General features: G+C 42.1%; 1 protein-coding gene across 5 annotated transcripts in view; it reads left to right on the plus strand.

Annotated features, from left to right (window-relative positions):
* STOX2 (storkhead box 2) overlaps positions 1-27,924 on the plus strand; it is a 346,746-nt gene that overhangs the window by 269,753 nt on the left and 49,069 nt on the right. For all 5 annotated transcript variants that reach the window (XM_077279570.1, XM_077279572.1, XM_077279571.1 and 2 more), the window contains one exon: positions 13,543-13,695. In XM_077279570.1, coding sequence (XP_077135685.1) covers positions 13,543-13,695 — 153 coding nt within the window. The remainder of the gene's footprint in view (positions 1-13,542; positions 13,696-27,924) is intronic.

Raw genomic sequence — 27,924 nt, forward strand, 5'->3', positions numbered from 1 at the left:
AGTAAAACTTTAGTTAATTACAAATTAAAAGTTTAGAATTTTTTTCTTCATCAGTTAATTTTTTACAGATTTTTAAAGTTTTGAAAAAGCATGGATTTTGGCCTGGTATGGCTTTACATTTTTTATCATATCTCGGGCTAGAATTAAGATATAGAGGTGGGAGAGGCATCATTTTTCTCAGAACGGTACCGGCTTTCATTTGATATGTCACAAGACTATGTTTCTTTATATTTTGTTTTGGAGAAATCAAATTAAAAATTTTGAGGCGCAATTCTGAAAAAAACGTATGTTTTAAAATTGTGAAAACATGCATGTGTGTTACTTGTGTCCTTGTTTATATTTGTAATGGGATTCAACTTGGGATCTATCACATTTGTATTTTTTTTTAAGCCTTGAATCAACTGATTTTATGTTTGTGTGAGTTTCTTCCTTTTTTCTTTTCAAATTACAACTTATTGCATTCAGCATTTATATGTATCAATAAAGAAACACAAAAAACTACTTAAGTGCCAGAATAAATACATCTTAATCATCATAACACAACTTGCTCAGCATTTTCAACCTGAATTCATTGAACAAACCAAAGGATAAAAGGTGATCACATCCTCAAGTGTGGTTTTCTAAATACAGTCTGATCCTAATTATATGTTAAAAACAAGATTAAAAGAACCAATATTTCTACCACCTATTTATACATGGAACGATTTTTTTTCTACTATATCACTAAACATGTCATTTCTGAAGTGTTTAAGAAGAATAGTCCAGTAGTTAAATCCTCGTTCTATAAAATATGAACTAATCAAACAATTAGTAGGTTTTTACACTGGCCTCATTATTGTGTCCCTTCTAGTGGGTGAAATGTCATCTTGCCCATAAGCGCTCACTAGCAATGGCCGTCTCCTTCTGTGTCAGAGTATGTGCGGCTGTCACGGTGCTCGGCTCCACCTGAGTTATATCTGTTTTTTGTTCACTTTTACAATGTCTGATTTTCTTGGATACACAAAGGACGGCGCTGGACCAGAAGGTGCAGAAAAGTCACTTCTACGTCTTAATTTTCACAATGTTTGGAGAGTCAGTAGCCGCCAGCACTGATCATATTCACAGGTCACATATCCAGTTAGGTCATCCATTGCCGATTTTGTGCCGCCTTCTACCACTTCATGGACGTCACTGTCTTTATTTCCACTACATGTGATGACAGTCCGGTATTGCTGAGTCCCTGTGATGGGCTCTGCTTCCTGTAACCGATGTTATAACAAACTCTCCTCCTCCCCGTAGTCCTGGTTCGTACAATACATGAACTGGATGGTAAGAGTATTTTTCTCCCTCCATTTGAGGAGTTGCCTGGGTGATAAGATTTGGTGGGAATACGGTCTGTGGAGGCCCGAGCTGCCGGCCTGTCATCTGCTCTGCATTCACTGTGTACCCCTGGTCATTCTCAGCCCTAACAAAGCTTCTCCTCTGTCCTCTTCTGCTTCTAATACTCTGTAACATAATAAATAATACCGTAATATCTAGCAATCATGGATTATTTGGGAAATATAGACCTCACACTGTTAGACCACAAGCTGAGCAGATCTGAAATCAAGATTTTTGAACTGACACTGTAATAGTTTTATTTTTTAAAATATGATCCCATCATGATCCCATCTTGTATTTAGGTACAGATGTGAATAGGAGCATAGCAGGCACATGTGCAGTTTTTGAAATTTTTAAATTAAACGTTTTTTTCGGAAATGCATTTTAAAGTTTTGCGCTTGCGTTCGCATAGGTAATATATTATCAAAGATACTCTTGTGACATATCTGGTGAAAGCCTGTACAGTTCTGAGTAGAATGGTGTTTATTTTGTTTCTCTATCTCTTTTCTAGCCTGAGTTATGGGGAGAAATGTAAAGGCAGGCAACACCGAAATTCGCACTTTTTCCGAACTTTGAAAATCAATTAAAAAAAAAAAAAAAAAAAAAAAATCTAGAATTTTTTTTTTCTTCACATTTTGCATTCTCTGACACACTATTACCAAATAACAAAATCTCAAAAGAATTAAAAATATAGTGGTAAAAATCATTGGTTCACTTGACATGGAATGACCCTACCGGTAAATGTCACAAATAAAAATAGATACCAATAAAAGTAAAATTAATTGAGACATCAGTAGGTTAAGTGTTTTTGAATATCCATATTGAATCAGGAGCCCCATATAATGCTCCATACAGTTCATTATGGCCCCATAAGATGCTCCATATACAAATATGCCCCATATATTGCTCCATGCAGTTCTTTATGGCCCCATATAATGCTCCATGCAGTTCTTCATGACCCCATAGATGTCCCATATAATACTCCATGCAGTTCTTTATGGCCTCATATAATGCTCCATGCAGTTCTTTATGACCCCATAGATGTCCCATATAATGCTCCATGCAGTTCATTATGGCCCCATAGATGCTCCATATAACATTGTACCACATATAATGCTGCTGCACTAAAAAAAAAAAAAAATGACATACTCACCTCTCGTCGCTGTCCGCTACTCCTCACTTTCCCATCTCTCTGCACTGACTATTCAGGCAGAGGGCGTCGTGCACACTAATACATCATCACGCCCTCTGACCTGAACAGTCAATGCAGACGACACGGAAGACGGAGCGTCGGTGGAACGCGGAAAAGTGAATATGAAATACTCACCTGCTCCCAGCGCTCCTGGTGCGGTCCCCGCATGTCCCACGTCTCCGGGAGTGGCAGCTTCTTCCTGTAGTGAGCGGTCACATGGTACCGCATATTACAGAAATGAATATGCGGCTCCACCCCTATGGGAGTGGAGTCCATATTCATTACTTTAATGAGCGGTACCAGTGACCGCTGAACAGGGGAAGAAGCTGCCGCTCCCGAAGACTGTGGAACATGCAGGGACCGCGCCGGGAGCAGGTGAAATCTCGTCTTATACTCGAGTATATACGGCGTGTGTGTATATGTATATATGTGTATGTGTGTGTGTATATGTAATGTGTGTGTGTGTGTGTATATGTGTGTATATATATATATATATATATATATATATATATATATATATATATATATATATATATATATATATATATATATATATACACACTAGCTGTACTACCCGGCTTCGCCCGGGGTAATAACTGCTGTTAGCAAAATAGAATGTGTTAACAAAAATTTCTTCTGCACAAAACAAATAGATAGAAATGTAATTATTAAAAGGCAAAAACTAAGCTAATAGAAGCATTTTACAACATATATTTCAACACCAGAGATATTCCACACAGATTTAACTAAATTGGCCAAGTAATATGAAGTAATCTTCTACTACTTATTCGAGAGCCTTTTGATAAACGACATTCTTAGTTTTTCCTTCAGGTGCAAAGACAAACAGATTTTTGGCTGTTCCAACTCTTGAACAGGCCACATAAAGTTGACCATGAGAAAAGCATGGAGATTGTAAATCTAAGCTAGCTGAAGAACCCGGCGTTGCCTGGGCATAGTAAATATCTGTGGTTAGTTATAGCACCTCACTTCTCTTATTTTCCCATCACGCCTCTCATTTTCCCATCACGCCTCTCATTTTCCCCATCACATCTTTCATTTTCCCCCTCACATCTCTCAGTTTCTCCCTCACACCTCTCATTTTCCCCCTCACTCCTCTTATTTTCCCCCTCACTCCTCTCATTTCCCCCTAACACTTGTCATTTCGACCTCACATCTGTCATTTTCCGATCACTCCACTATTTTCCCTCACTCCTCTCATTTTGCACTCACACCTTTTCATTTTCACCTCACACCTCTCATTTTTACCTCAGTATATACATGTTTGTCATCTCCCTTATATATATAGTATACACCTGTATGTCATCTCCTGTATATAGTATATACCTGTATGTCATCTCCCCTGTATATAGTATATACCTGCTGTGTCATCTCCCCTGTATATAGTATATACCTGTATGTCATCTCCTATATATAGTATATACCTGTATGTAATCTCCTGTATATAGTATATACCTGTGTGTCATCTCACCTATATATAGTATATATCTGTGTGTCATCTCCTCCTACATATAGTATATACCTGTGTCATCTCCCCTGTAAATAGTATATACCTGTGTGTCATCTCCTCCTGGATATAGTATATATCTGTATGTCATCTCCTCCTGTATTAGACCTCGTTCACACGTTATTTGGTCAGTATTTTTACCTCAGTATTTGTAAGCTAAATTGGCAGCCTGATATATACTGCCAGGGGGAGGGCTTACTGTTGGCTGGGGATTTATTAGCTCACACATACACATAATAGACTGGTCATGTGACTGACAGCTGCCGGATTCCTATATGGTACATTTGTTGCTCTTGTAGTTTGTCTGCTTATTAATCAGATTTTTATTTTTGAAGGATAATACCAGACTTGTGTGTGTTTTAGGGCGAGTTTCGTGTGTCAAGTTGTGTGTGTTGAGTTGCGTGTGGCGACATGCATGTAGTGACTTTTGTGAGGTGAGTTGTGTGGCGACATGCGTGTAGCAACTTTTTGTGTGTCAAGTTGCATGTGACAGGTTAGTGTAGCAAGTTGTGTGCAGCAAGTTTTGCGCATGGCGAGTTTTGCGCGTGGTGAGTTTTATGTGTGGTGCCTTTTGAGTATGTGCAAGTTTTGTGTGAGGCAACTTTTGCATGTGTTGCAACTTTTGTGCATGTGGCAATTTTTCCACGTGTGCAAGTTTTGCGTGTGGCGAGTTTTCCATGAGGTGAGTTTTGCACGTGTGGCGAGTTTTGCATGTGGAGAGTTTTGCGCGTGGCGAGTTTTGAGCGGCGACTTTTGTGTTTCTACTTTTATGTGGCGAGGTTGGTGTATGTGTGGTGAAATGTGCGCTGAGGGTGGTATATGTGTTCGAGCACGTGGTAGTGTGTGGCGCATTTTGTGTGTGTTCATATCCCCGTGGTGGTGTGGTGATTATCCCATGTCGGGGCCCCACCTTAGCAACTGTATAGTATATACTCTTTGGCGCCATCGCTCTCATTCTTTAAGTCCCCCTTGTTCACATCTGGCAGCTGTTAATTTGCCTCCAACACTTTTCCTTTCATTTTTTCCCCATTATGTAGATAGGGGCAAAATTGTTTGGTGAATTGGAAAGCGCGGGGTTAAAATTTCACCTCACAACATAGCTTTGACGCTCTCGGGGTCCAGACGTGTGACTGTGCAAAATTTTGTGGCTGTAGCTGCGACGGTTCAGATGCCAATCCCGGACATACATACACACACATACATACATACATACATACATACATACACACATTCAGCTTTATATATTAGATATGTGTGTGTATATATACATATATATATATATATATATATATATATATATATATATATATATATATATATATATATATATATATATATATATAATGTATACACACACACACACACACACACACACACACACACACACACACACACACACACACACACACAGTCTGATTCCCACACTGCCCCCTCCAGAGTGTGATATTTGGTATGATATGCACTCAGTCACCCCCACGCTGTATGATGGACCCCAAAATCCCCACATAGTGTAATTGACTCCACAGCTGTACACATAGTATGATGTATCTCACAGCCCCCCACACACCTTATGATGGACCAGACAGCCCTCACACACAGCGTGATGTACCTCACAGCCCCCCACACCTTATGATGGACCCCCCACACACAGTATGATGTATCTCACAGCCCCACACACAGCATGATGTACCTCACAGTCCCCCACACCTTATGATGGACCCGACAGCCCCCACACACAGTATGGTAACCGCTATACATCATGTCTTTTGCAGTGCATTTGCTACGTGGTTTATTTGTGGGTTTTACCCAACTGGTATAAATAGAGGAATTATCAACCACATAGAAACCGCTTGGAATATGTTGATAGAATGTATATAAAATCACAGCTCACAGCTACTATTCTAAGAATGCATGTGGCTGTACAATGAGTTTCACTATGTGAATGTACCTTTAACCCCTTTCTGCCAGCTGACGGAATAGTACGGAATAGATCTGTGCTTCACCTCTATGTAGCAGAGGCGATCGAGTTGTGCATGCTTCTAGCCTCCTATGGAGGCTATTGAAGCATGCCAAAATTTTAAAAAAAGTGTTTAAAAATATAAAAAAAAAAAAAAAAATATATAAAAGTTCAAATCACCCCCATTTCACCCCAATCAAAATAAAACAATTAAAAAAAAAATCAAACATACACATATTTGGTATCACCGCGTTCAGAATCACCCGATCTATCAATAAAAATGAAGGATTAACCTGACCGCTAAATGGCGTAGCGAAAAAATATCAAAACGCCAAAATTACGTTTTTTGGCTCGCCGCGACATTGCATTAAAATGCAATAACGGGCGATCAAAAGAACTTATCTGCACCAAAATGGTATCATTAAAAACGCCAGCTTGGCACGCAAAAAATGAGCCCTCACCTGACCCCAGATCACGAAAATTGGAGACGCTACGGGTATCGGAAAATCGCGCAATTTTTTTTTTAAGCAAACTTTGGATTTTTTTTACACCACTTAGATAAAAAATATACATGTTAGGTGTCTATTAACTCGTAATGACCTGGAGAATCATAATGGAAGGTTAGTTTTAGCATTTGGTGAACCTAGCAAAAAAGTCAAACAAAAAACAAGTGGGAGATTGCACTTTTTTTGCAATTTCATTACACTTGGAATTTTTTTCCCGTTTTCTGTTACACGGCATGGTAAAATAAATGGTATCGTTCAAAAGTACATCTTGTCCAACAAAAAATAAGCCCTCACATGGCCATATTGGCAGAAAAATAAAAAAGTTATGGTTCTGGGAAGGAGGGGAGCGAAAAACGAAAAAATGGAAAAAGCTCCGGGGGTGAAGGGGTTAAATATACCTCAGAGTTTAGACGGTCAGAGAAAACCTATTTTGGTCGGTCTGCAGGGCATTTGTAGAATATTTGGATTTTGCTTCAATTCGTCCGGTACTATTTGACCTAACTCTCATTAGGAAATTGTTGTTTGTGCAGTTTCCTAATATATTCTTTACATCCAGTATATAGCTGTATCGCATTTAAACCCTACAAATAATATTTGCTAGGGAAAATTGGATTATATTGAAAAAGAATCCATGTAAAGCGCCATGGAATAAATGGCGCTATAACAATAAATAATAATAATAATAATAATTTATGCAGGAATGAAAATCTGAAATATAAGGGTATGTGCACACGCTGCGGATTTTGCTGCGGATCCGCAGCGTTTCCGCAGCTGCGGATCCACAGCGGTTTCCCATGCATTTACAGTACCATGTAAAGCTATGGGAAATGAAATCCGCAGTGCACATTCTGCGAAAAAAAACCGCGCGGAAGAGCAGCTGTTTATTTTCCGCAGCATGTCAATTCTTTGTGCGGAATCCGCAGCGGTTTTTCACCTGCTCCAATAGGAAACTGCAGGTGAAAAACCGCAATAAAAACGGCGATAAAACCGCAGCGGTTATGCACTGCGGATTTATCAAAACCGCTGCGGAAAATTCCGCAATTGAATCCGCAGCGTGTGCACATGGCCTTAGGCCATGTTCACACGTTGCGGATTCCGCTGCGGAATTTTCCGCAGCGGATTTGATAAATCCGCAGTGGATTTGATAAATCCGCAGTGCCAAAAGTACTGCAGATTTTATCGCGTTTTTTTGTGCGGTTTCCACTGCGGTTTTAGACACCTGCGGGTTTCTATAATGGGGCAGGTGTAAAACCGCTGCGGATTCCGCACAAAGAATTGACATGCTGCGGAAAATAAACCGCAGCGTTTCCGCGCTGTTTTTCCGCAGCATGTGCACTGCAGTTTTTGTTTTCCATAGGTTAACATTGTACTGTACACCGCATAGAAAACTGCTGCGGATCCGCAGCGTCAAAACCACTGCGGATCCGCAGCAAAAACCGCAACGTGTGAACATAGCTTAAAACAATTGATGCTACTGCAGTGAATCACCCAGCCAGCACTCGGCATTTATTTCCCTATCTGCTGTATGGATCCTCATGTATGGAGACTTAGATATTTTAAGTAACTCATCTCGCTTTGCTTGGCCTGCAGACATCTCCTACTTGGGGCGCAGCCATTATTGTGCATTCAGCCTCTGCATTGAGGCTGGTGGTTTAGAAAACATTGAAAGTTGTCATCTCCATGTTATGCGGTGCGTTCATAGACGGCAGCAGGCATGAGCTGAAGCATGGTGCATTCTCTGCCCCCTCTGGCACGAGAGATTAAATCCGAGCCCATTTACTATAAGCAACAACAAAAGTTAATGGCCTCCAGAAAATACGTGAATGAAGCTAGAATGTATGATGTGCCAACAGTAAATTCTTGTAAAAATTAAAACCGTGCAATCATGTCATGAAATAAGGTGAATGTGTGTTGTCTATTATTGACTATAGAAAGAAATTACCAATAAGTACAAATGGGATCATCGAACATATACCATGTGCTAATCCATTTAAGAGAAAAAAAAAAAAAGTAGTATATATAGACAGTTTGGGATCACCTAATAATTCTTATTAAATAACAAAGGAACACTTAAAGACATAATTAAAAACCTCTAAAAAGCCAAGGAGGCTAAGTACTGTACATTCTAATAAAGGCGTGCAAAAATATAGCAATGGCCTGACCTCATCTGCCCCTTAATAGATACCAAAAGATTGCAAAAAACATTAATGAGAATGATGTGATGCCATGATTAATACTAATGGCCAAATTCTAGATAAGTCTAAGGGATAAAAATGTTATACTAATCAGTTTCAGACCCTACCAAGACCCCAATGATGGTCAAATAAACAAGGTTGCTGTTTTTTTTAATTAGATATGGTCTACCAATGATTAGGGAAAATCTGTTCCCAACTGTCAAATATACATATGGAATAATAATAAACCGCTATCCACAACAGAGAGAATCTACTATATAATTGTCTAAGGGTCACTTCCGTCTTTCTGTCTGTCTGTCACGGAAATGTCAAGTCACTGATTGGTCGCGGCAAAAAGGCCACGACCAATCAGTGACGGGCACAGTCCGGCAGCTAAATGGCCGCTCCCTACTCCCCTGCTGTCAGTGCCCTCTCCATACTCCCCTCCAGTCAACACTCACACAGGGTTAATGGCTGCATTATACCGCGTTATGTCGCAGTGTAACGCACTCTGTTAACGCTGCTATTAACCCTGTGTGACCAACTTTTTACTATTGATGCTGCCTATGCAGCATCAATAGTAAAAAGATCTAATGTTAAAAATAATTAAAAAAAAAAATAAAAAATCATTATATACTCACCCTCTGTCGGCCCCCCGGATCCAGCCCGGGCCTTTCGCGCGATGCTCCGGTGACCCGTTCATGCATTGCCGTCTCTCGAGATGATGACGTAGCAATCTCGCGAGACCGCTACATCATCATCTCACGAGACCACAATGCACTCTTGGGACCGGAGCGTCGCGAGGAGCATTGGTAAACGCCTTTGCTGGATCCGGGGGGCCGACAGAGGGTGAGTATATAACTATTTTTTATTTTAATTCTTTTTTTTTAACAGGTATATGGTACCCACATTGCTATATACTATGTGGGCTGTGCTATATACTACGTGGCTGTGGTATATATTACGTGGCTGGGCAATATACATCACTGTGCTCTATACTACGTGGCCTGTGTTATATACTGCATGTACAGTGTTATATACTACGTCTCTGCTATATATTACGTGGCTGTGCAATATATTAGGTGGCTGTGCAATATATTACGTGGCTGGGCAATATATTACGTGGCTGGGCAATATATTACGTGGCTGGGCAATATATTACGTGGCTGGGCAATATATTACGTGGCTGGGCAATATATTACGTGTCGGTGCTATATACTACGTGGCTGGGCAATATAGTACGTGGCTGGGCAATATAGTACGTGGCTGGGCAATATAGTACGTGGCTGGGCAATATAGTACGTGGCTGGGCAATATAGTACGTGGCTGGGCAATATAGTACGTGGCTGGGCAATATAGTACGTGGCTGGGCAATATAGTACGTGGCTGGGCAATATAGTACGTGGCTGGGCAATATAGTACGTGGCTGGGCAATATAGTACGTGGCTGGGCAATATAGTACGTGGCTGGGCAATATAGTACGTGGCTGGGCAATATACTACGTGGGCTGTGTTATATACTACGTGGGCTGTGTTATACGCTACTTGGCTGTGCTATATTTCTCTGCTGTATCTGTGCATCATGAATCGTGGTATGTGTTTGAAGAGAGGGGCCCACTGAGACTCTTTTGCCTGGGGCCCTCAAAACCCTGGAGCCGGCCCTGGCTTCACTGATTGGTCATGTCCGGCCGCGAGCAATCAGCGACAAGCGCAGTCCACCCGCAAATTGGCGCGAAATTTGAACCACGCTTCGCTAATTGGTCGTGGCCGGCCGAATCCTGTGTATAAATTGCATTATTCTGAAAACTTCATAAATAAACTACATTCATATTCTAGAATAACCGATGCATTAGAATCGGGCCACCATCTAGTAGTAATAATAACAATAGGAGTGCTGAACACACATACTGACCCAACCATCGGCACAATACACTGGTTTGCAATTAAGAAAACGTGTAGTGCTGTCTTATGGATAAGGCAAGTATACTATGAGCCCAATTTACTAATTATTGACTACACAGCAAACCATGGGCAATACACTGCTGACACTGAACAGATCCTTGCCATAATGTTTCTTCCTCAGGATCTTTATACCTGTTGTAGTGACTGCACCAACAGAAAACTAAATTCTTTACTTCCACAACCTGATTTTTTACCCAAGTCTGCATTAACACATGCATGTGATACATCCTAGTTTTTTTTTGGACAGCACAGAGGTTTTTTTTTTATCCATACACACATCCATTTTAAAAATGAATCCGTGTGTTTGGTCTGAGACTGAGAGCATGTCTCTGCAGTCTCCGCCATTCAAGTCTATGGGAATTATCAAACAAATGAAACGTGGAAGACTTCCAGCCAAGTCTGATCCATTTTTTAACTGATCCACTGCTGGGAGTAAAATAAAGTTCATACAGTCTGCCTGTGTTAAAAAAAAGGACACAGCTAGGACGAAATCTATATATATATAGCCACAGCCTGAATGTGACATCATTATCGCTGTCCCCACTGGGGCTCATAATCTAGATTCCCTATCAGTATGTCTTTGAAATGTGGGAGGAAACCGGAGATCCCGGAGGAAACCCACGCAAACACGGGGAGAACATACAAACTCCTTGCAGCTATGGTCATTGGTCGGATTTGAACCTAGGACCCCAGCGCTGCAAAGCAACAGTGCTAACCACCAAGCTACCCATAATATTATATAACCGGGACTTGTGAGATCTCTGGTCCTCGAAAGCGCTTTCTGTGAAAGAACATTCCTAGAAAGATATTTGCTCCTTAGAGGACTTGTCAGGGCTATTTTGAGGTGTTTTTTTTTTACCATGGGGCAGATCTCTGATGGCTGAGTATAAAGATTTGTAACCATACTCGCCCACCAAGCACCCGACGCGCGTTTCACAGTTGTTTTGTTGGGTATTTGATGGGTAAGTTGGTTTGCTGCAGCATCAATTTATCCTACCTCCTGATGAGCCATGTGTGGTGAAACACGTAGAGGTTTTAACAACTAACACAAGTACCTCTTTATGCTGCCTACTCTATATCCGCTATCTGCTACACTGTTTTCAGTTGAACTGACCCTGTCTGTGATTGCTTCTACTTTCCATCATGAAACTAATATTGCCTGCCTGCATTCTTCCTTGGGGGTTATATCTCCTATTATAGGGTCTCCCAGGGTCTCAGGGGCGCCATATCCGCCGTCATGTAGGGTGCCAACTAATTAATGTATTAAGTTATATTTTATATATAATTTTTTCCTTGGGGCTTCCCATCTAAGCTTAACATGCTAGAATGTCTGCCCTGCCATCTGTATAAATGTACACTTCCCCTGTTGCGTAGGAGCGAGCATCAGAGACCCTGGGTTTGATTTGGTAAAGATCAATCCAGCTTGGATAATAGTAAACTTTGAGTTATTGCTTCACGACAACATGATATTAAAGTAGAACACTGAGCAATGACTCAACGTGATATTAAATAAGTTTTATAATATTTAAAAGTCCCCATCACTAATAATGTGTTTGGTCTATTTTTTTTTTTTTACTACCAATGGTTATGGTTTCAGAAGTATTAGCAGGTTATAGAGCTCTAGTATGGGGCATGCTGTGTATTCATATGTGCATTTTTCTTGTTCCTAAATAAGAAACAGAATGTCAACATGCTAATAGAAGGCAGACTTAGGGGGCAGTCAGTCGGCCGTAGAAATCGTACCGAGATCGGAACTTCTATGAAGTTGTGCACTGCGTTCTGATCTCGGGCCGATGTGTATGGCCATCTGATTCGCCCTAGCACTGTATGATGAGAAACATTTTCTTTTTTCTATCCATGTTCTTTCCTAAAATGTTGCTAACTGCAGTTTATGCTTGGTCAGTCTTCCTACTTCTGGGATTGAGTGTTTAAGGCCGGGGTCACACTTGTGAGAGCAGTGCGAGAAACTCGCGTGAGTCTCTCGCATCAATACCCGGCACTGACACCGGCACTCAGGACCGGAGCGTGCGGTTGCGTGTATTTTTATGCAGCTGAATGCTCCGGTCCCGAGAGCCAGCGGTAGTGCCAGGTATTGATGAGAGACACGCGAGTTTCTCTCACTGCACTCTCAAGTGTGGCCCCTGTCTAAGGGTCGTTCCCACCTCTTACATTTCTGATCTAGCTAAACGATGTGCCAGAGATGACTGGTAAATGCAGGTTCCACCCCGAGGAGTCATGTCTACCTCCAGAATAAGGCCCAGTCGTGCGCCAAGAGGAGAGGTGGACGTGCATGCGGCGTACAACGGGGTCCAGTTCTTGACATAGACGCAAGTCCCAGTGGTGCCATAAATATAAAAGATGCCATACATATAAATCCTTTACTTATTGGGGTTTGCAATGTGTTTTTATCCTCTGTGATTACTAGAACAATCTTGCACTTTAATATGGTGACTTTTTGATCCTCTATCTGCCAACGTGATTTTCCAGTCATATTGCCACAATACAATTCTCAGATTTCCCTGTACAAGCTGTCAAGTTTCATTGTGAGAAATGAGCTGGTCCCACCCTTTACATGGACGCTTCGCAAGCGCTGGAATATAGAAATTGTAATTACAAAGCACATTACACTAATTCCTTATTCCCACGCCTAGTGCTTGTAAATGATTGTAATCCTCTCCTCCACATCCCTGGCCCTGCTTCTGTATTGCTGCCGTATTCTGCTGGGAGCAGTGGCTTTGTCACTTGTACAATGAAATATTGCTACGTAATCCGTGACTATGATGTCTGCTGTGACGAGCGCTTGTAGGACTTTACCTGTGTGTTCTCACTGTGAACGCTGTATGACATAGATTTCTGTTTTCTGCTCAGGTGATGTTTCGCCCATCAGTATGTCTCCAATCAGCCAGTCACAGTTTATTCCTCTTGGGGAAATCCTCTGCTTGGCCATCTCCGCTATGAACTCTGCAAGAAAACCTGTCACGCAAGAAGCACTAATGGAGCACCTAACCACCTGTTTCCCAGGTAAACGTGGGCTTTCTTTGCACCTGTGTCTTGCTGTTTAGCTGAATCGTCCTCTTCATATTAAGACATAGACGTTAGCAAGCATGGAAATCCACTCTAAGGGCAGGTGCAGACGGCCGTAGATACTCTCATCAGAGAGAATCTGCCCCATTATGCAAATCGCACTCTAATCGGAGTGTGATCATAATGTGATCAGATTCTCTCAAATGAGAAGATGGAGAAAATAATTTCTCCATCTTTTCCATTCTGTTAGTTCGTGGTAATCGGGCTGCACTCAGATGTCATCAGAGTGCAGTCCGGTGGTTTCCACAGACTCATTGACTTGCATGGCTGAGTGCAATCCTAATATCTGTTCTAACTAGGGCATGAAGCCATTTTCCTTTCTCTGACAGTCTCTGCACCAGGAAAATATCACCTTTATAATATAACCATTTCACCTGCGCAGCAACATGCGCCCAGTGACCGCGTTCCCTGGCTACAACATACCTCTGCATATTTTTGCACTTTGACACCGCATTTCCACTATCCTGTGGGCCGTACAGAATCTACTAATTAGCATTGTTTGAAAAAGACTCCCCTAAGAGTCGAAACGTCACGCTGTTGATTCTGTGCCCTTTGCGTGAAAAATTGTTGTATATGGTGTCACTATTCTACTTATTAAATAATCACTAGCATCACAAACTGCGAGTGCTTCTGTTTTGACTTTTCATCTGATTTATCCTGGTTCAGCTTGCACCTCGCCTTATTCAGCTGTGTGCGCCTCCTTATTTCTTCTGAGGAAAATATCAGACATGTGCACGGCCCCAGACACTAACATTAGACCTAGTGTGATCTGATGTTTTGTCGGATTGCACTTTGACCAAAAATACGCTCATCTGCACCTGCCCTAAGGGCAAGAGCACACGGCGCCCTTTTCAGGCAAATTCCGTCTGGAAGCCGCCTGAAAAAGAACAAAAAAAACAACGAAAAGAATGAACATATGCTTTCCATCTTTTTTAACTTCTTCTGTTGTGATTCGGCAAAATGAAGTGACCGGTTGATTCTTGTGGCCGTTTTTGCTTGGAAGTCACCGCAATCTTACTATATTTGGGAAAAATTTTTTTATAAAATGTCAAAAAAGACGCTTTAGATAAAACACAGTCAACATTTTCCTGAAGGTTCTTTTGCTTAAAAAACGCAGACGCAGATGCCCTAAAGATGGCAAGAGGTTAAAAAGGGACAGCCCTGTAGGACATATCGGTAGTCGTTTTACATATTCGTATTGTAAAGAGGTCATAATCCAAACGTCCACTCTGTACAGAGACCTGGTATACTTCATCACAGGGTTTATCGAGGTGTAGGACGCCCTTGGCTTGTTCCTCAAGCACATCTGGAGCATGGTCACATAGTCCTCTCTTCTGACACACAGGCCGTTATGTTGCTGCAGCCACATCTGCTTTTACAGTTATCCCATTTAATGTCTATTTTATTGTTAGACTTGGCTCATGAGGCAAATTAAAGGCAAATGGTGCAGTATTTCAACTGGTCCGACCTCACAATGTCCTGCTTGCTGGTTCCCCCGGAGATCAGATCATGCTCCATTCATCTTTATTTCTAGGACGTCACAGTAATATGTGGGCTAGTTTTCTTTGCAGGGTAGGACAGCTTTATGTGTTTCTCCTCCATTTTTGAAGCTGGAGGCAGGTGATCATGACCTTGAGCCTTGGCTCGCTGAGGAGGATGTTCAAATCAGTGTTGCTGATTCAGATTGTGGAAACATGGCAGCTACCATGACGGAAACCTGTGCAACCCCATTATAGTCAGTGCAGCCCGTGAAGCACCATGGATGGTCATCATGTAGCATATATTGATAAAACTAATTATTACCCGAAGTACAAATGAACCTGTAGACAGCGGTCAGCGGGTGCATCTACTAACTGGGGACAGCGGAGAAGTATTTTTCTTGCTGATACGCTAGATGGTGAGCTCAGATGTAAGTTTAGATCTACACAAGTCTCATTTCTAAAATATGTGCGGCACTAAAAGCCCAAATCACTCTGCTGCTCTAGAAGTGACATTTTTTCTTAATTACATGTCATACAAGTCTGTAGTATTTATCATGCGCTGAATTAGTTAGGTCTAGTTAAGACCGGGGTAGAAATTGTTTCCTAGACAGGGACATTCTCAGAACTCTCCCCCTTATTTGGGAGCAGAACAGGAATCAAATTACTTTTGTACCTGAAGACATCTCACAGTACCCTTCCGAATACAGACTTAGGAACAGCTGGGGACAAACAACAAGAAACCTTGCTCAGGAATCCATCTTAATCTTCAATTCTCTTTTATTACATTCACGGGTTACTTCAAACAAGCTCGCTCACCTTTTCAACTCACTCCTTCTCTCCTCTCTCTGCTTTTTCCTCCCCCGGGTGACTGCGTTTTACTACCAATAGACCTGGAAACCTACAGCCTGAATATGTGTGTGATAAAAAGGGAATCTTATAAAAGGATGGGTGCTTCAGTTAATGTATTCTGTTTTATTGTCCTTACAAACAATGATAAAATCAGACTGTGAATATTCTGCAGAGAGCTATTATATAAATAGAATAGTTATAGAATACCTCTGGTTTTGTGGGTTTTAGGATAATATTTCTACCAGTCCCAAAAATGTTCTCCATAGCATGGGTATCCATCCAATATATTTGAAATTTCATGTTCTTGTTCAAGAATCATTACAGTGATAAACCTGGCACAGACAGGGATGCATTTTCCTCTTGACGAGTTTGCAGCTGGTCAATCCATTGTCCAGGTCCAATGCACCATTGATGCATTTTGTGCTTGCTCGGTAGGGCTTCCCACTAGGTTCAAAAGCCGTAGACTATCCAAGATTCCCGAGGCTCCATAGGATAACCCTTAAAAACTTAGATTTTTATTCCATAGTATAAAAAATTACAACAACAGGAAGACAAGGCAAAGTTTCGGCCCTATCTGGCCTTTCTTGCCCACTCAGGGATCCATCTCTCTCGTGATGAGTTTGCGGATGATTTTTGGTCAAATATGCCTTGATGGAAATTTTCTAGGCATAAGGCACCTTAACTTTGAAACTTGAGAATACCTATTTATTCCCTATTCTTGGGATAGGGGATAACTTCTTGATTGCTGGAGGTCTAAATGTGGGGACCACCCACCAATTCCAAGAACCAGGACTCTAAAGAGCCCCTTGTGAATGGACAATCTGTCACACTGCTGCTCCATTTATTCCTATGGGACTGACAAAGACCAGCCGTAGGGCACCTCTTGGCTTTCTCCAGGGGTCACATTAAGAATAAATGAAGTGGCTGCGCATATGATCGACCATAGGGCTCTTCAGAGCCTCAATTCTCAGGATCCGTGGGGGTCTTAACCAGTCGGACCCGCAGTGATCAGACGATATCCCATGTTCAGGATATAACTTCCAAACTTTTGAATACCCCTATAATTCTGGAACTAACTGCAGTGTGAAAATTAAGGGTATATTACTAAAATGAGCAAAATGTTTTACATTATTATTTATTATTATAGCGCCATTTATTCCATGGCACTTTTCTTTTTTTTTTTTTTTTTTTTTTTTACATTGGGGCATGTTCACATGGACTTTAGAGCGGACTCTGCACAAAAATTCACATAAAAAATTATCAAAGTACCCTTTGAATAAGCTTTGTCCTATTGATGTTGGAGGGAAATCATGTCCACAAGGAAGATGGTGCTGTTATTTTCCATGTCCTTTTCATTGTGGAAAGCCAAATGTAACATGTCAATTCCTATGGTATTTTTGCTTAACCATTGAATCAATAGAAAAAATTCCTCTTGCATGCAAACTCATGAATCCCAAAAAAAAAACAGAACAGAAAGCACTTAAAAAATGTAGATTTTTTCAGAAAGAAATGAGAACACTCTGCTCATATGCATGATTTTAGGTATGTTAGTGATTTATGAGATTTTATATCACAAATAAAACATTTTCTGCAGTACTATTCTTGTTGACAAAGATGCTGGGACTTGGGTGGAAACCTAATACACTATTTGAAGTTGATTAGATCTTTTTTAAAATGTTATAATTTGTTGTAAATGGTTACAATATGACTGAAAAAAATTCTCTGAACCAATAGTGTTAAAATGTTTTGACGTTGTGAAATACTCAGGAGACTAGAAGGTGTTAATGTGTATTATGGTGGAATGGTGATGTAATGGTCTGTTCCTGACACTCTGCCAGGGAAACATGAAGCCATGATCTGCTCTGCGGTGCTTTGTTTGTCCAGCTCGGTTCTGCTTCATTTCTTCTATCCTATGAGATATACATCTCAAATCATTTTATTTATTATTCTATTTCATGTCTTTGTAAGGTTTAGTAACTAAGCAATCTCATGGCAATGATCTGTTGGTTTTGCACCTTGTTGTTCATATTCACGTGCAGTTCATTTATGGAGAGTCTAAACAATACACATTCTCCAGCTCCAGTTGACATTTACGGTATTCCTTCCGTTCCTCCTTACACATGGAGCCCACTATCTGTTCATGTGTTTTCAATGAAGAGAGGCGAATAAGCAGCTGCCAGATACCTCTGGTGTAGTTTATCCCTCCTGAGCACAAAACGATTGGGCATTAAAATTCAATATGCCCAATCCTTATTTGCCACAATAAATGAGTCAGGAGGTCCCGGTACAGATTGGAGTTGTCCATGCTCCCAAAAATGAAAGGTCCGAACAACTTTGCTCTAATACGCATCAGTACCTTAAGATTTAAAGTAATTTTTAATGTTGTTATTTCCTGCTTGTTGCTTAGGTTACCGTCTACCGCTACAGTCTATCGACGACAGTGGCCAGCCTTCTAAACAAGAAGCACAGTACTTACAAGTTCTCTCCCAAAGAGCTTGTAAAGCACTGCTCTGCTTTATTGCCAGAGTGAGGTTTTGTCTTTTTTAGGCCTCATTCACACATCCATGTTTAAACACGTTCATAAAAAAATAGCAGTGTGGGATCCGTGTTTTTAACATCCGTGTCATCAGTGTTTTTGACTGATGGATAAATACATTATAAGGCTTCTCCTATACTTTTTCAGTGTTTAATACAGACCGCACACTGATACCATCCATGTGCTGTTTTTTCGGTGGATATATATACATGTATTGGCCTTTTTCGTCCATGGGTTTTGAACACAGACACACAGGCATCTGAATAGCACCATAGACTATAATGTGTTTTTTTTTTTTTTTTCATGGATACAGCACATTCTTCCAACATGGAATTTTCCCATATCAATTGTTTATTTTAATCTGTTAAAGTGAGAATAAAAAGTAAATAACTCAAAATGTACAAAATTGCCGTACATTAAAAAAAATATCAGTGACCAATATAGCCGCCTTTTTTTCAATAACGGACATAAACCTTCCATCCATGGAGTCTGTCAGTTTCTTTATTCTGTTGACGATCAGTCTTTCAGGCAGCACCAACCACGGCCTCACACACCCTTTTCAGAGAAGTGTACCGTTTTCCTCCATAAATCTCCAGTTTAAAGTGCCCAAAAGTTCTAATTAGGGTTTAGGTCAAAGACATTTCATGATGTTCTTGAAAGATACAGACTCCCTGTACCACTGCTGGAAGAAAATGTCTTCTAAAAATTGTCAGTAGGTTTGGGAGTCGATTTTGACTCCATCTTCAATTGCAAAAGGTCCAACTAGATCCTCTTTAATACCAGCCAATAGCAGGGCCCACCTCCACCTTGCTGTATGAAGTGGAGGTCTGCGCCTATTACTGGTCCTTTCATCTCGCCCCTCAACAGTTAATCTCATCAGTCCATGAAACCTTTGATAAATCTGTCTTCAGATATTTCTTGGCCCAGTCTTGGAGTTTTTACTTCTGTTCAGACGTTCAGTGGAAGTCGGGTTCCAGTCTTCCTTACCTTGGCCATGTCTCTGAGCACTGAACACCTTGTACTTCTGGGAGGCTGCAGTTCTGGAATATGACTGGAGGATCATGGCTTCCTGGTCGCTTCAAATTTTATCTTTGGTGGCTAATGTACGTTTTTTGTCTTCACTCATTTTTGTGACCCTGATGACCATTTGTAACAAAACTTTTGATGGTTTTGTGATCACGCTCCAATATGTAAAGAATTACAAGATTGCTGCAAAAAGACTTAACAATTTTTGACTTTTCAGTGAAATCTGTTTTTTGGCCCCTTTTTGCCTGAGGAAAGCAAGCTACTGTACCTAATAATTCTGAGAAAGGAGGCGAGGAGGGGAAGGAATGGAGCTCACCGTGCTGTGAGGTAATCAATGTCCGCTGTTGAAATACACGTGGAGGGTGCCGCATCTGCTGGTGAGGCACAGCCATGGAGAAGAGGAAAAAGGAAGGAATCTGACATAAAAATTCCAGTTTATTCACAAACAACAAAACCGTGATCCAGGGACGCGTTTCTGATGTAACACAGGCGCCCTTACTCATAAGTTATTGAATCACATACAAGACCTATATACCGGTGAATACCAATCACATGCAAGAATACTAATTGCAATAAGAAACCAAGACACTGCACTGCATTCACCAGCCCCAGAGGCTGCTAAAAAGAGAACATAGAAAAAATCATCAAAAAGCTGGCATGCTTGCACAAATTGAAAAGATATCCGCCAATTGACAGATTAATAAATATAAATAATTTTTATAATTCATTCCATTGTGTTGCGTCAGAAACGTGTCAGGTTTTAACATGGTTTCCTTGGATCCCTATTTTTAATTGTGAATAAACTGGAATTTGAATGTCAAATGGTCGTGCCGAATTCCTTTCTTTTTTCCTTTTCTACCTAATAATTCTGTACACCTTGATAATGGCTGCACTCTCCCTCATTGCACAAATACACATCACCTGATCTGCTTCATCCAGTAAGCATTCACGTTTATACAGCTCGGAGTTGAAAAATCTGCGTAAAAATGATATGGGCAAAATACTTGCCTAATGATTCTGCACACAGTGTCTTTCTATCCGTGAAAGACACATATAGAGCACATATTCCAAAAACTGATGCCTGAATGAGCCATTTGGGCGTTGTGCACATGTTGCGGATTTTGATGCGTTTCCACAGCGTTTTTGGCCCCACGTTTTCGCATCAAATCCGCAGTGTAGTGCACAGCCAATGTTCGTCTATGTGAAATTGACATTTGTTGTGCACATGCTGCGTAAAAAAACGCGCGGAATCACAGCTTTTTTTTCTGCAGCATGTCAATTCTTTTGGTGGATCTGCAGCGTTTCTGAACCCATTGACTTCTATTGAGTTAGGCACATCCATAGCAAACCCGCAGATGTAAAAAAAAAAAAAAGACCTGCGGTTTAGCTGCGGATGAAACGCTGCAGATCGGGAGGAGGGAGTGTGTGGGCGGAGTTGTGTGTGTGTGTGTGTGTGTGTGCGTGCGTGTGTGCGTGCGCGTGTGCGTGTGTGTGTGTGTGCGCGCGTGTGTGTGTGTGCGTGTGTGCGCGTGCGGGTCTGTGTAGGCATCCATTGTCTGATGGGATTACTGCTCCCAGCCGGCAATGAATGCTCACAGTGACAGCATTGCCAATGATGGGAAAGTAGTCCCATCAGACAATGGCTGTGTTCAGCAGTAAAAAAAAAAAAAAAACATACAGAACATACAACTTATAACATACACATAACATACAAAACATAACAGAGTACATACTCACCAATCACCTAGTCCCCGAAGCCCTCAATTCTCCTGTAATAAAAATAACATAATAAACCAACCTATACTTACCTTTCCGCCGTAGACCAGCTAATGAGTGTCCCATGACGTGCTCCAGTGTAGAACAGTCCGTGCTCTACTGGGACTCCGCGATGAACGCAGGGGTAATCCTCCGTGATGTATATACCTCCGCCGCTCCTGGGTCACTTATGTTCATTTTCTCGCCGGCAACGCTGTGTGAGAAAATTCCCACGCAGCATTGTCGTAAAGCGAGACAATGAACCCAAGTAACCTCTTCAGCGATGCACTACAGGAGCCATTATCTCCTGTCAGTGTGTCACTGGAGGCCCTATAGAGCAGTGAATTCACCCAATGTCACTGTCCTATAAGGGATATCGTCGTGAGACACTCGTTATTAATTGGACTACGTCGGACAGGGAGTATATGGTTGGTTTTATTTTTTTATTTTTTGCAGATGATCGATGGCTTCGGGGAATTAGACGTGGTTGTAAGTATGGTGAAATTAACTCTTCTGGCTGTCATTTTTTTTTATTTTTTTTTTATTTTTTTTTACTCTTTCACTACTATAGGATTAGTAATGGATAGGTGTCTTATTGACGCTTCTCCATTACTAACCGGGCTTGATGTCGCCTTACAATACAAAGGTGACATTAACCCCTTATTACCTCATATGCCACCGCTACAGGGCAGTGGGAAGAGAGAGGCTAAGTGCCGGAATTGGCGTCTGGGAGCTGGTACTTGTAGCCGGGGGGAGGGGGGGGGCAATATCCATGGCCCCTATCTTGGCTATGAATATCAGCATGCAGCTGTCTGCATAGCCTTTCTGGCTATAAATTATAGGGGGACCCCACGTCAATTTTACTTTGGGGGGTCCCCCTATTTTAATAGCCTGTAAAGGCTAAATATACAGCTGTGGGCTGAGATTCATAGCCTGGGCTACAAACGTCGGCCCCCAGTCGTTGGCTTTCCCACTCTGAAGTTGCGTTTAAGGCGGGGATCACACTTGCGAGAAACTCGCACGAGTCTCTCGCATCAATACCTGACGCCGACACTCAGGATCGGAGTGTGCGGATGCATGTATTTCTATGTAGCTGAACGCTCCAGTCCCAGTGCTGCCGGGTATTGAGGTGCGAGACTTGTGCGAGTTTCTCGCGAGTGTGACCCCGGCCAACGCAGATTTTGTGTGTGTGTCTTTATTTAATTCTTTAAAGGGAACCTGTCACCCTCAAAATTGTGGGTGAGGTAAGCCCAATGGCATCAAGGGCTTATCTACAGCATTCTGTAATACTGTAGATAATCCCCCGATGTATCCTAAAAGATGAGAAAAAGACGTTAGATTATACTCACCCAGGGGCGGTCCCGCTGCTGGTCCGGGGCCTCCCATCTTCATCAGATGACGTCCTCTTCTGGTCTTTACACTGCGGCTCCTGCGCAGGCGTACTTTGTCTGCCCTGTTGAGGGCAGAGCAAAGTACTGCAGTGCGCAGGCATGGTGATCTCTGACCTTTCCCGGCGCCTGCGCACTGCAGTACTTTGCTCTGCCCTCAACAGGGCAGACAAAGTACGCCTGCGCCGGAGCCGCAGCGTGAAGACCAGAAGAGGATGTCATCTGGTGAAGATGGGAGGCGCCGGACCCGGACCAGCAGCGGGACTGCCCCTGGGTGAGTATAATCTAACGTCTTTTTCTCATCTTTTAGGATACATCGGGGGATTATCTACAGCATTACAGAATGCTGTAGATAAGCCCCTGTTGCCGGTGGGCTTACTTCACCCGCAATTTTGGGGGTGACAGATTCCCTTTAAGTACCATTTTACTATGTTTATTACTAAACATCGGGCTTGGTATTATCTATCTATAGATAGATAGATATATCACCTACCTTTCTGTGTGTAAACATTATTCTTCAATAGAGTATGTAAATGAAGAGGTTGGACAAGAAATGACATCACAATTCTTTTTTTTTTTTTTTTTTTTTGTTCAATAATAGATCTTTATTTATTTAGCTTTCAAAACCGCATGCAAATCTGCATGAAAAAAAAACGCATCAAATCCGCACCTGCGTTTTCTGGCAAGAGAGGAAGAATCTGCACAGAAAATTCCACAGGCAAATCTGCAACGTGTGCACTTACCCAAAAAGATGGTCTATATAAAAGTCAATGGGAAGGCTCAAAAGACACAGGAAGATGTTCTAGAGCATTTTACTGTTTTTGTAGCATTTTTGCAGTTTCTTCCTAGTTTAATATAGTAAAAAAAGAGACACATCTTAAAAACGTTGTTACAGAAAATGGCAAAAAAAATGCTGTAAGAATGCTAAAAAAAAAAAAGTTAAAAACATCGAAAAAACACTCTGGAAATAACGAAAGAACATTAAAAAAGATGCTTCTAGAAAAAAATGTTGATGTTTCCTGAAGAATTTTCTTTTTGAAAAGCTTGTTCACTTAGCTTGGTCTGTCCTTAAAGGTACGCTGTCATCAGGTTTTACTTATCAAAACCTGGTAAAACCTCATAATTATAACGTTTCAATACTCCCCCTATTGTATCACTTTACTTTGAAAGATGCCTTGCTCTGTATAATAAGTAGTGACTTTTCTGTTCCCGGACAAAATTGTTGGCACCCTTCTGTTTCAGTAAGAAAACCCCACAACGGTCACTGAAATTCTGTAACTTGAAACTGAAAAAAGTAATTTACAATTTAAATTTACTTATCAACTAATGAAAATCAGACATTGGTTGTAAATTTTGGTTCAACAGAAAACAAAAACCTTATGAAAATGACCTGGACAGAAATGATGGTACGTACCCTTTTCCTAATATTTTGTTGCACAACCTTTTGAGGCAATCACTGCAAACGGTTTCTGTAACTCTCAATGAGACTTCTATACCTGTCCACAGGTATTTTAGCCCACACCTTATGAGCAAACTGCTCCAGGTGTGAAGATGCTTTCTACAGACTTCAGGTTTCAGCTCCTTCCACAGATGTCCAATATGATTTAGTTCAGGGTTCATAGAAGCCTCTTTAGATTAGTCCAATTCTTTGCTTTTAGCTATTTTTGGATGTTTTTAGCTTTGTGTTTTGAGTCATGTTCATGACCTGTAACTCAATTACACCATGTGCCAGATGTAGCACAGCAGCGCCAAAACATAACCGAGCCTCCTTCATGTTTCACAGTAGGTGCAATGTTCTTTTCTTGGTATGCTTCAGTTTTGCGTCTGTGAATATAGAGCTGATGTGACTCATGTAAAACTCCAGTTTTTTCTCATTGGTCCAAAAGACATTTTCCCAGAAGCTTTGTGGCTTCCTCCTCCATCATCTTCCATAAGGTCCACGTAGGCCAAGGCAGCGATAGATGATGCAATTATAAACAGATTTTCCTTGATGTTTGAGTTTACTTCTAATCTCTTTGGAAGTTATTCTGAGCGCTTTGGTTACCATTCATATTAATCAGTCTCTTATATTTGCCATCATTTTTCCTCAGGCGCCTCATCCAGGAAGATTGGCTACAGTCCCATAGACAAACGACTAAATATGTGCAACTGTAGTAACTGGACCATCAAGCTGTTTGGAGATGGTCTTGTAGCTTTTACCTTTAACATGTTTGCCTAATTTTGTTTCTATTCTCCTGAGATAACTCTCTCCTTGCCTTTCTTTGGTCCATGTTAATTGTGGTACATACTATGATACCAAACAACACATGCAGACTGGTTGCAAGTTTGTAGACACCTGTTATGCTAATTACAGGACGCTCTTTAGCTTAACATGTCCCTATGGTCAAATAATTTTTAATCTTTTCTAGGGCTGCCATTTTTTTGTCTTGGCTATTTTCCTTGGAGTGTTTTTTTCGATTGAGCTACAATGCAAAAAAAAATGTCTGATTTTTATTAGTTGATATTTCATAATTTAAATAGAAAATTACTTCAAGTTATTTCGGTGAACATTGTGGGTTTTTATTACTTTAACAGATGGGTACCATCAGTTTTGTTCTCAACTATATGTCTCTCATGTCAGCCACACAACCAACCAAATCATGCTCCTGCGCCGTTGAGAACACCTTCTCATGTGCAAAATATCTATTTGCACTTCCCTCAATAGGGTAGAGCAAATCGTACCTGCGCTGGTCCTATTCTCAAAAGATAATGTCCATGCTAAACAGATGTGTGGATGGGGGGACAGTAGTAGCAGACACAGTTGGGCACTGAGCATGTATAACTGGATGGTAGCCACAGGGAGGCCTTTAGCTGTCACAACCATCACAGTAAATGAAAGTGGGGGTCCTGGCTGGGCGTCTTGTGCTGTGAGGGCTCTATTCCATGCGGGCCGCATCTAACCAATGTTGCTGGTTTACCAAGCCCAGATGTTTCACAGTTCAATGAGGGAGACCACCATTCAGAAATAAACTTTTTACTAAACGGGAACTTGGTAGGGAATATATACAAGAGATAGCCAGTACGCAGTCTTATGAATGTTTCCTTTTCAACTCGAGGCATTTGCCACAGTTTCCTTCCTTCATTTCTCTATAACTCTGTATGTCTACTGCTTCTCACTATTTCCCTACAACCCAGCTTTAACTTTACTGTCCTATTCAACAAGAGTCCTTTGTTCGCCCCGTGGTTCCGTGCAAAGGCGTAGCTAGGGTTTAGGTTCAGTGGGCCCCTAACCAGGTAACCTTGATTACAACTCGGTGACGCACCCTAATAGTGGAGGAGAACCTCAACAGATGACCGTGCTGTTACTGAAAATAATCTCTATACCAACGTGGGTAGGCAGACTCTACAGCACAATGCAGCCCCCCAGTAGGCCGACTCTGTATAGTATAAAGCGGCCCCCCATAGGCCGACTCTGTATAGTATAAGGCAGCCCCCTATAGGCTGACTCTGTATAGTATAAGGCAGCCCCATAGGCCGACTCTGTAGTATAAGGCAGCCCCCATAGGCTGACTCTGTATAGTATAAAGCATCCCCCCATAGGCCGACTCTGTATAGTATAAGGCAGCCTCCCATAGGCCGACTCTGTAGTATAAGGCAGCCCCCATAGGCTGACTAGTGTAAGGCAGCCCCCATAGGCAGACTCTGTAGTATAAGGCAGCCCACATAGGCAGACTCTGTAGTATAAGGCAACCCCCATAGGCAGACTCTATATTACAAGGCAGCACCCAAAGGCACACTCTGTATAGTATAAGGCGGCACCCATAGGCAGACTCTGTATAGTATAAGGCAGCCCCCCATAGGCAGACTGCAGTATAAGGCAGCCCCCCATAGGCAGACTATAGCACAAGGCAGCCCCCATAGGCAGACTATAGCACAAGGCAGCCCCCCATAGGCAGACTATAGCACAAGGCAGCCCCCATAGGCAGACTCTAGCACAATGCTGCCCCCCCATAGGCAGACTGTAGTATAAGGCAGCACCCATAGGCAGACTCTGTATAGTATAAAGCAGCCCCCATAGGCAGACTCTGCAGTATAAGGCAGCCCCCCCATAGGCAGACTCTGTAGTATAAGGAAGCCTCCTCATAGGCAGGCTCTGTAGTATAAGGAAGCCTCCTCATAGGCAGGCTCTGTAGTAAAAGGTATCCCCCACATAGGCAGACCCTGTGGTATAAGGCAGCCCCCCACAGGCAGACTCTATAGTATAAGGAAGCCCCCCCAAATAGGCAGACTCTGTAGTATAAGGAAGCCCTCCAAATAGGCAGACTCTGCAGTATAAGGAATCCCCCCATAGGCAGACTCTGTAGTATAAGGAATCCCCCATAAAAAAATAAGTAAATAAATACTCACCTCTGCTTCTTAGTTCCTCTGCTTCTGAGTGCCCGCACACCTCCGTACAGCGGGCGCCGAGCAGTGAGTCATCGTGACCCCTGTCAGTGTCGGCGACGTCAAACGCTGAGAGGGGATGATGGGAGAAGGAGCTTAATGCTCCTTCTCTCATCAATGTGGTCAGCTGTATTGGCTTCTAGCCGTTACAGCTGAACCTGTGATGACGGGTGGGGGGCCCACTGCTGGTACCGGGCCCCCCACAGCCTGCTCAGGGGCGCCCCATAGCAGCCGGCGGCAGAGCAGGGAGATCGATTTTCCCTGCTCTGCCACAGAATGTAACTATCGGCGTGACGTGCACACCGATGCAGTTACAGTAGCGTAGCTCCAGGTGGGCCCCCTCAGAGCACGGGGCCTGGGGTGATGGCCCCGTCTGCCCCCCGGTAGCTACGCTACTGGTTCCGCGTCTTCTTTCTTCTTCGGGTGCCAGTATGACCAAACTTAGCTTCAAGCTCAGATGCTCTGGAACTCCCACCCAGGACAATCTATTTGTCTCTCGTACTCAGCCGTGTCCAGGTCCCTTACCTTACAAGCTATCAACTTCAGGGCTTTCTCTAGGTGTCCTCTCCCAGGACCCATCTCTGGAAGGTCATTCTGTCTCTTAGTCACTTCTGCTCCGGATCTTGCTATCCCTTTACTTTGTTCTCCTCTCACTTAGGGAAACTGCTCACCTTGGACCTTTAGGTCCTCTATCTATGCAGTCCAGTCC

This window comes from Ranitomeya variabilis, chromosome 1, assembly GCF_051348905.1.
Source record: "Ranitomeya variabilis isolate aRanVar5 chromosome 1, aRanVar5.hap1, whole genome shotgun sequence".
Taxonomy (NCBI): Eukaryota; Metazoa; Chordata; class Amphibia; order Anura; family Dendrobatidae; genus Ranitomeya; species Ranitomeya variabilis.